We start from the raw sequence: 10573 nt of genomic DNA, 5'->3' as shown, positions 1-10573 counted from the left end.
ATTACACGCAACAAATTATACATTTAAAACGTGTTAATTTAGTGAGTTAAATCAACACGTATTAAGCGTGTTCGAATTTTAAACACTAAGAAACATATTAAAAGTGACTTCAATAAAAACACACGTCAAGTGTGTTAAATTAACACACTTGGATTTGCAGTGTGTGTGTTACCTATATATGCTGTCAAATAAACTCTCTCGAGATGGTACACACATTCATATATATATATGTACGTTCATGCAAATACGTTCGGGACAAATATTTGCTCTTATGTAGAAACATTATGCAAGTGTAACGCACATCACGGTTAACAACCTCGAGATTATTCTTTGATGCCGTTGCATCGTCCGTCCGGCAGAAACGTATTTGTAATGCCGGCGGAGTCGCGGCGGAGGAGATGAATACATGTATCGTTATACGTGGCGCGTTTGTAAGTACCAGGCTGGTGTAACAACACAATTTACTTCACGTCTGGTATATTTTATAGAACGTAAGTATCACCGGCACGACTTGTTACGGTTTGTTCGGCGCGGACGCGACACGGAAACCAGAAAGATGTCTCGCTGACAAAAGTTAGATAGTAAAAGATAGTAAATTAAGTTTTATCGCGAGGTGGAGGGAGAGGCAAGAGAGAGAGATAGAGAGAGAGAGAAAGAGAAAAAAAAGAGGGAATATATAAAGAGGAAAAGAGATGATTGAATCGAGAAAAGCCTCGACGAGGAAAGCAGACGGACATATAACTTCTTTTACAGGAACTTCAGCGGCAATCCCTGTAACGTAATTAGCGAAGTAGCTCGCGCAGAGCGATATCGCGGGAAAGAATATTTATTTTATGCTAGCGAGTAAGGAAAAAGTTCGCCGTTAAGTTCCTCGCCGCGCGTGGAAGAGAAAATTTAGAGATCGTGAGTTTGACAGACCGCGGCGATGTATACGACGACGCGGCGAGAAAATTTTGCGCCGAACGCGACCGGAAACGTTTTTCGCGAAAAACGCATGATATTGCGGCTGGTGCATTTTATTACACCCTGCATCGCGCGCGCGCGCGCGGCGTTATCGAGATTTGTTTTAATCCCTGAATTTTCCACGATATTTGTTGGCTTGACCTTTCGACATTTCATTTGTGACGGCACGGAGAGTAAATGCACTATGAAGCGCCGAGCGCAATTACAGTCATTCGCCTGGCATTCGCATTAATGCTCTGTTTAATATGTTTTTCACAGCCGTTGAGAAATCACCGCCGTTCACATCTATAATTTTGCATGCTGCTGTGAACAGCGAAAACTATTATATTTTTCTCTCTCTCGAAAATAATTATGTATGTACGTATACGTAATTGTTATACGATGTGTCGATACATAATTGTTATACATATGTATATACATGTATATATATATATATATATATATAACTGTATTTTGCTATTGATTTTTTTATAAATAATAAAAAAAAGATCTACACATAAACGTTTGCGCGCGCGCGTGTGTGTATTTCAGTAATTATATAAAACTGATATGTGTGTGTGAACTTTTTGAAAGGAATTGATATTTTTTGCAACAATACATAAAATATACACGTGATTATCACCATACGCTTGTCAATTTGTGTTTAACACGATTTATCGAAAAACCAAAGTATAAATTCCAGACAAAGAATAAATTCTAGATAAATTAAGGTTTGAGGATATTGGTTTACGTATTGAGACGAGAATCGAGCATCTCTTCGAACGTGAATAATCAGAACAATTAGTGGTTTGTGCAGTTCAAATATATTTAACTTCGAGCGCGACACATCATATTGCTTGCTTTTTTTTTCAACTACAGCTTTCATCAACTCTCGATAATCCCAACAATTTTCTATTCCAAGATACGCATAAGCGTATCAACGGTAGATCTTTTAATTACCGTCATAATTATGGCGGGCTTCGTTGCAGCAATCGCTAGGATACATTTGCATAGTTAACGAAGAAATTTAATATGCCGCGGTTTCGGCTGTTACACTACGGCGGATGTAACCTGGTTATCATATCCATAGAAGTTTGTCAAGAGAATAGAATTCGATACCGAAAATATTATAAATACACGCGGAAAAAGAGCAGTGATAAAAAAACTCTAATCTAGTTTAATTAAATGATTCGAAAATCAGAGAAAAAGATGAACATTGTTTGCATGGCCAGAAACTTATATTAAGAAAAATCATTGAATTAAAATTGTTTCGCGCGTAAAAGTACGTTGTAGAAAATACTTGTATTGAGTGCTGCGATGTATATGTACAATAAAATATTTATGTCTGCGACACAAATTTCGGAGTTGTTCCGAGCGATTTAAAAATAGATTTAAATTAATGATGTCTCCTGTCATCTCTCGAAAGTTACGGGCTTTTTTGTAAGAGTCGAGACTTGCGCGGAGTCGCGGAGCGAATCACGCGATCCGCATTTAACTTCTTCGCGACTTGTACCGTCGATAAGCGCGTATTAAGTAACGATAAGCCGAGATGCGGTTACGAAAATCCGTTCGAGTCACCTGAGAACTTCCATCACGACGACGAGCGGGGCGGTACCTTATCAATAATCAAGCGCTTCTCCCCCGATCGCGTTAACGAAAGTTTCGCGATTATCGCGAAAAGAGAAAATAGAGAAGATGAAGCGGAAACGGGGAATCGCGAGCAGGGGACAGAATGTAGCGGAAACTATGCAGTTGCACTTTCTCACAGATCACAGTTCGGGGTGAGTGCGGATGAATATGCCGGGGAAGTTTCCGCGTTGTCCGTCTTTTCGTATCGAAGAGGTGAAATTTTTTTTTTTTTATTTTATTGAGGAACGAAAAGTTCCTTTTTTCAACTCTAAGTGATATACATCACCTTCAATGGGGAAAGGAGTCGATAAATCTCCCATTCATGAACGTCCAGAGGGATGATTGATCAAATTTCTTTGTTGCGAAACGCGAAACCAATCGGAGGAAGATGTTCAAGAAATGCATTCATCATTTGTTTCACTCGCACATCGATATGTGGACATCTTAATAATTAGTGATGAAAACCATCAATAATTAATTGGAACGGCAATTTTGTTTATAATAAATTTAGCGACAAGAAAAAATGTAAGGAGTCGTCGATGTGCATAGACTTTTTAAATATATTATCCTATATTAAAAAAGGCATTTGGACCGAGAAGTGCGCGTTTTGGAGCCAAATGTATCGCATCTATTGTTGCCTCTTTTCCGCGTTGTCGATTGGTTGGTTGGTTGGTTGATCGAGTCGAATTGAATCGGTAAGATCGAGAGAGTAAATAATGAAAAGCGATTTTGAGACAGTTTGTCGTATATGTAGAGAAAATTAAAAACGTGACTAAAGTCACGTGACAGGAAAGAGTAGAAAAACAACACGTGAAAATAACGTGACTGTAATTTATATTATATATAACATTAAATAATACATATTATACATATAATTTATTATATATTTATAATATTATACTTTATATTGTATTATATGTATTATATATACATACTACTATGACTAGTAATGTCACTGACCTCGGCCGCGCGGCCTTGGCGGGTTCACTGACCTCGGCCGCGCGGCCTTGGCGGGGTCACTGACCTCGGTCGCGTGATTACGGTATATATATATATAATACGGTATATGTATCTATGTATAATATTATACATAATATATATAATATTCTCTCTTTTCCTCTTTTCCCTGTCACGTGACTTTAGTCACATGGTGTTTTTCCACTCCTCTTTTTCACCATTTTTCAAGTTTGATTTTAATGCGTTGTTTCTGACATCTTTCATATGTACATTATGTGTATTATATTGTTTGCAAGACGTATATACTAGCTGTCATGGCGGTGACAGGTTCACTGACACTACACGTTAAAATAAAAACAATAATAGCGTGCGCGTAGCGCGCGCCTGTGTTGTGCTAGTAAATATAAATTGCGGTCACACACACACACACACACAGTGACTTTTACATTATCTGATTTTTATTATTTTGTCACTAATTATATTATCTACCGGTATTAGGAGCTTCATGGAGAAAAGCTGTTTCTCACATTCACTGTTTGACGGCTTAAACTGAGGATTATTTTGGAACGACATACATGCTCACATCGATAACTGACGTATTCGCTTCGACTCTCACTCATAGGTAGCTTGATCTCTTAGGTAGCTTAAACACAAACGTTTAGTTTGTGCATTGTCAAACGCGATGCGTGAATTATCCTAATGGACGCAAGTACAAACGGGAACAGAAATGTCAATAGGAAGACGATCAAATCGGATTGACATGGATTATCACATTGATTAGTTTATCTCTGTCTGCCTATTTCTCTCTCTCTGTCTCTCTCTGTCTCTCTCTTTCTCTCTCTCTTTTATTATGTACTAACACTATATATTAAATTTTACAAACAAAAGCTATTTTGAGAAAATGCGTGTTCTCTCTTACAAGTCAAGTAAATCTCGAAGATCACTTAAACTAGATTTTCCCTTGATTTTCAATCACACGTAACTTTCTTAATATATCAAACAAGACGCGACCAAGAGGTATCAAAGGAACAGAACCTTATCTTGAGCGGAAAGAGGTACAGGTATTCTCTTCACGTGCAGAATAAACTGATATCTTGATCCCTTGACGCGGATATTAAAAGAGAGCATGTTAAACCCTCGCGGGCGATACGAGATCCGGCGGAAGAGAGAGAGAGAGAGAGAGAGATTCCTTTCTCGCGCAATGAAGAACTCGGAATATTTACTTTTTCCTAGACGTACCTACCGGCACTCACTCTCCAGACGTAAAGAAACGAGTTATCGGTAAATTCGGGCGAGAAGATTAGCCGCGTGTATGCAAAGAAGTGCGAGAGGGCGCGCCGACGAAAGCGAGAACTGTATTCGCGCTAAGTGCACGTGAAATTTCCAGCGAGAAAAGCGAGGTGTAAAACTACTACTGCCTTAACCCGCGAGAGAGAGAGAGAGAAGAAAGAGAGAGAGAGAGAGAGAGAGAGAGAGAGAGAGAGACTTGAGAGAAAAAGGTAGAGTAGAAGCGATGGAAACGCGTAAGTAATAGCTCCGACGGCAAACCTGATAGAATGAACGGATAGGTGATGCCGCTTTTATTACCTCTCGCGGGCTTCAGGAGTCGGAAGTGCTAAAATGCGAGGAAAAAGGAATGAGATTGGGAAATACAGCGAGAGGGAGAAGAAAGAAGCGAAAGTTTACCCCTCTTTTAAGTTTTCCTCGCGTCTTGCAGAAATCCCGCTATCAACGATATTGCTATAGTCCAACTTGTCGGAAAGCTCGTCTCTCTCTTTCTCTCTTTTTCATCTCTCGATGAATTTTGAAATTTTTATTATCTCACTTGCGTGGATGTTTTTGTAACGCAACATGAAAGTAATAAACAAATATATCTCTTTGATATGTCCATCATATGAATCCACACATTCGGTTTTGTTCACATAAATGTAATAGCGACAACGCGCAGCGTATTCAATTTCCCGTATCTTTCGATGTAAACACAATATCAGATTTCTTTTGAAGAAGAATATCTGCATTATTTTTGTTTTGATCGAGAAATTGCAAGTAGAATAGTTTTTAAACGTCTCCTTACTGTATCTCGCCTTTTTATTTATTTATTTTTTTCTATCGAATGTTGAAAAGTGGCGTGCTTTTAGGTTTAAACAGGATCTGGATTAAGCGGAACTTTGAAGAGAGTCTCGTTCTCTCAGGAAAATGTTTTAAAAACTTTTATCGCTCTCGCAAGAAAAAAAAACAATATAAAATCGATACAAGTACATAGTTAAGCGTTCTTATCTAATCATTTCGAAATTATTGAGAGTGTCGCGAAGTTTCTACGACATGCGCATAAATTTACATTCCTTTACACCCAACTCAAACTCGATAACCGATAAATTGTCCGAATCAAATTATCGTGTTGATTTACAAAATGTCTGTGAAAAATAAACATTTCATGTTATAAAAAATGTCTTTAATCTGCAAAAAACTGTGTCGGCGCCCAATAACGTCGTTTCCAATTAAAATACACAGAAATAGTTCTGTACAACCAAGTGATTGTAGATGAACACTTTCTTGTAAAAGAAAAAATCATATCCTAATCACATCTCTCACGTTACTTACATGTGCGCTCGCAGACAAATAATTTACTTTCCAACAAATTGCATTCAAGATTCGTAATTTTAATCTATCGCTCACACACAGACGGACTTAACTTTGAACGTACTTGATTATTCGAAGGAAATATAGTTGAATATATACTCGCGAGTGAAATAATATATGTATATCATGTTCTCGTATAATGAAAAGGGTTTTTGATATTCTGACTCCTCTACTGGTCAAAAGGGCTCTTCAAAGAGAACGCATTTCGCGTTCATCATCCGTCCACGATTCCGTTTAGGCTTTTGTACATACTCACACATGTACGTCGTCGTCGTCATCGTCGTCATCGTCGTCGTCGTCGTCGTCGTTTCTAGTAATATACCCTTATCCTTATTTTCGTCGCTTTTTATACGAAATTGGTAAAAACATCGTGCAGTATCTCTCTATATTGCAGCGCGCACTGACGCGTTCCCGCACACGTGCGCCTTCGAGACGCGGAGTGTGCGTGTCTCGCGAGAGGGTGCGAAGAGAGAGAGAGAGAGAGAGAGTGTATCCTGAGAGTATTATTGCGGTGCTGGCCGGTCGATCAGAAGAGAGGGTGGGCACATAGAGCAGATACATCAGCGGGTTGGCGTTTATGTGGCGACCAACTGTCGAGTTAATATTCACGCGATTCGGCGGGTCGGATCTCCCCTGCCCTTCTTCTCAGAGATCGCGACGATGACGACGACGTCGTGTAATTCTCGATTTCGACCCAGATCTTCCTCTCTTCTCGTCTCGAAGTCGCGAACTCTCTTGTATCGAGTTATATTGGAAAAATTCTAATTATATAACTTTTTTCTTTTTGTGTAAAAGGAATATTGAAAAATAGGTTTACGAAAAGTATATAGTTATTATACACACGTTTTTGTAAGACGGTATTTCGTAAAAGTTGTGATTCTTTTACAAAATTATTCTTTAAGAGTTTAGTTGTGATAAGATGAAGAAATTATTCTTCAGTTTTGTGTAGAAAATGTTACTGTAAAAAATGTTACTTTATATGCAACGTATATATATCTCGATTACATTGTTGACTATATTGTTTTATTTTCTTTTATGCGTTCTTATAATTCAAACACGATTTATTGTTACAGTACGTATGGCGTATGGCTTACCTTATGGCATGGCATCGCGGAACGTCGCACTGTGCATTTTCGTCGCCGCTTCTCTCTACGTCAGTCTCGGTAAGACACGCAAACAGTCAATCAAAATTAAACTCGATCTTCTTGCGAAATAGATTTGATTTCTGATCCCAAAGTGCCAAAATTACAAATAGCACGCGATATCATATATGTACATAAATATATAACGATCTAGTTGCGCGATTTCGTCCGATTCGAAATCGTTAAAATTGATATTCACACGAAGATGACGCGAAGAAGAAGAACGAACAAATTCACATGGGAATAAGCGTTTCAAAGTGCGATGTAAGTAAGTAGGTAGGGAGGTAAGTAGGTAGGTTTGGTACTATCTCCGTGAAAAAGATTCTTGAGGAAACGGAAAAAGAATCGATCGGAAGTTACGAAGAGACAGAAGTTTCGAGGTTTTAATCCCACACGAAATGACAAAATCTCCTTCCTTCCCTCGTCCGAATTCCGCAACAGTATCGTGCCGTTACTTCGATGTTGCCTTCCATTGTTTGCTCCAGTTTTCAGGTAAGAATCAAATAGAATATTTCCGAAGACATCGGGTGAGTATAGCTTCGCGTTTCCGTGAAAGCTTAAAAAGAATCTTTGCTTAAAACCAAACGGGGATTGCAAAGTGGAGCAAGTCACTGACTTTTCTCCTGTCTTGAAAGAGTAGAAACGTTTGCGGCCTGTGTTTCTCTGTTTGGTGATTTTTTTTGTTTATTTTTTTTTTTTTTTTTACTCTCGACGTATTTCGCATGAGAAACAAAAATTTAATTTTAAGGTTGAAGAAATTCGGAGTACGAGCCAAAAATTTTTTCGAAATAAAAATCTTTGGAAAAAAAAACTAGATTTTTGAAACAGAAAATAATTGCAATTGTAAAGAATGTAATATATGAGAATTTATGCCAAAAATTTAGAGAATCGTTTATCTGTTTATCGCTTCAATTTTCATCGAACGTTTTCTATGATATTTGGTTTTACCATAGCGCAATAGACGCAAATTGCAATAGTTATCGAGTGCTCGGTTCGCGCGCCAGCAAAAATACTGCCGGGTCTTCGGGGTAGCTTTTCCACGCGATAGATCATGATAGATGATGATTACTCTACAAGTCAGTGAACTTTCGCTCGGCCGTGTTCCACGTGATTAATAAACACTTCGTTTCTCGCGAAACTTTCTCCTCCTCGCGTGCGCTCGTTTCGAAAAGTTACCTTAGAAGGATACAGAAGAAACACATTTGTATGTTTTTTGTTCATTTGTTTAAAATGCTCATCTTGTTATTGTAAGAATAATCAATATGCGCGAGTGTAACGTCGTGAAACGTCACGTCACGTTGAATTAGATTAGCACACACGGTTACACGAAAAGTAAATATCGCCCGATGTAACTTCGAAGATCGAAGACTTTGCGAGAGAGAGAGAGAGAGATTTGATATGACCGACAAACACTATATGTATTTTTTGCAGCGCACTGATTTTTTCACGCCGACATATTTCGCGCGCGTAATAAAAAAAAAAATCCATTCCAAAAAATTCGTACGAATGATGGTGATAGAACGATGGGAAGTGTAAAAGCGCATCAAAAAATTTGTAGAGATTAAAAATTTAAAAAAATACACATAGAAATAAATGAAAACGTAGACACTGGCTTCGCTCTAAAATTTTAATAATTTTTATTGAAAAAAACGTAAGTTTTGTCTGGATCACGTTGTGTACAGACGACAGCCGGCAGCCGGGTGGCATCGAACGCGCGGCGCGGAAAGAATTATGATTATTGCGCGGTGATGTGGTGGAACCGGCGCATAAATAACGCGCGTGATCCAGATTAAATTTTGCGCGCGGGCGCGCACAGTCGCAAAAAGATGACGGCCAGTCTTATCGTATTCGGCAAGCAGTTCCCGAAATTTTACCTTTAATACCGCATGTTCATACATCATATTCGTAACCGGGTGGCATATCGACCGAGCGGCAAGTTGGCCGAGCGTAAGCCAATTAAGGATCAACTTCGTTAATTTCGGATCGTTAGTTGCGCAACCGGCGCTTAATCGTTAATTGTGCATGATTCAGGTCAAACGCCACCCAAGTCCGAGGTCCTGCCCGAATTTCTGGCACTCTTGGAAAACCACACGGTCACTCAAGGTCGCGACGTCTCCTTCACCTGCGTCGTTAATCATCTTCAGTCTTACAAGGTAAATGCGTGTATCCTTTACTTATCTCGCTTTGCGCGCGTGTAATTAACCGGCCAATTAAGGACATCGAAAATTTATGCAGGCATCGTGGCCTCTAAATCGCGTTTTCGCGTAACACACTCGACTCGCGGCGGTCCAAAGAATTGTCAGGTAATTGCGAGAAGTAACAGCTTGCGCGGGATATAATGTTCTGTGACAAAACTGTATTAATTTTGATATATATATACAGTAGTGTTATTCGCCGATTATTAAAGCAAAGTCAAATATATATTTCAAATAAGTTCATTTCACTGGAGAATCTAGGACGGAAGAGGAAAAGCTTATACGGGGTAGAACTCCAGTAATTTCAAGCGCATACGACCAATTCTTCCTAGAATTCGAAATTATTTTCTTCCCCCTCCAATTAGCTTACCATCCGGTAGCAAGAGACGAAAAATACATGTTTCTCCGTCTCTTAGAACGGGAATAGACGAACATTCTACGAGTTGCGCAGTCACTCAAGGGGAATCATCACTGTGGGGGAATTTATTGGCTTTCCCTTTCCTTCATAAAAAGGAGAAGTCGAAATTGTGATGCTTGAAATTACTGAAGTTCTCTATCGTATTTCGTAAATGAAACTAATTCAACATAGCAAAAACTTAACTACTTACTAGAGTTTCGAGACGTTAACTGATATCTTTTAAGTGCGCGTGTTTAAGGAAATGATTGAAAGTTTATACCGCGGACACACGAGAGATTACACCAACCAATACACATGTTACACTGCGTTGTGCTGAATGTAAAAAACAATTTGCATATAAAGAGGTAAGTCAGCTATCGCGTAAGAGTGTCACGTACGCGTTGACTTTTTTGAGCTCCCAAGAGAGAAGAAGCCGCGAGCGACGCGTTGCGGCGCCACAAATGTCAAGATGTTTTCCTTGGATCTGCATAGCGAAACAATGCAAGCGGAACCGCCGAGAATTCGACACATTTTCCAACGGGAACGCGGCAAGAGAAACGGAGCAACGAGAAAACCAGCGCTTATACACAGTTTGTCCGGAAAGTTCCCGGACTACGTGAATTAAAAATCGAAAATGAAAGATATGGTTTATTAAACAAGTTTACACTTCA

The 10573-nt window shown here is 39.0% G+C and overlaps 1 protein-coding gene across 1 annotated transcript in view; it reads left to right on the top strand.

Annotated features, from left to right (window-relative positions):
- The window catches only part of LOC109854577 (lachesin-like), a 53435-nt gene that overhangs the window by 28880 nt on the left and 13982 nt on the right, over nucleotides 1-10573 (top strand). The window contains exons 2-3 of the mRNA XM_020427841.1: nucleotides 7242-7331; nucleotides 9342-9463. Of these exons, the coding sequence (XP_020283430.1) occupies nucleotides 7247-7331; nucleotides 9342-9463 (207 nt within the window). The 5' untranslated portion in view covers nucleotides 7242-7246. The remainder of the gene's footprint in view (nucleotides 1-7241; nucleotides 7332-9341; nucleotides 9464-10573) is intronic.

The sequence above is a fragment of the Pseudomyrmex gracilis genome, unplaced genomic scaffold (genome assembly GCF_002006095.1).
Source record: "Pseudomyrmex gracilis isolate BER0280 unplaced genomic scaffold, ASM200609v1 scaffold_0, whole genome shotgun sequence".
Taxonomy (NCBI): Eukaryota; Metazoa; Arthropoda; class Insecta; order Hymenoptera; family Formicidae; genus Pseudomyrmex; species Pseudomyrmex gracilis.
The sequence above is the reverse complement of the archived record's forward strand: the minus strand, read 5'-3'. Positions and strand labels throughout refer to the sequence as shown.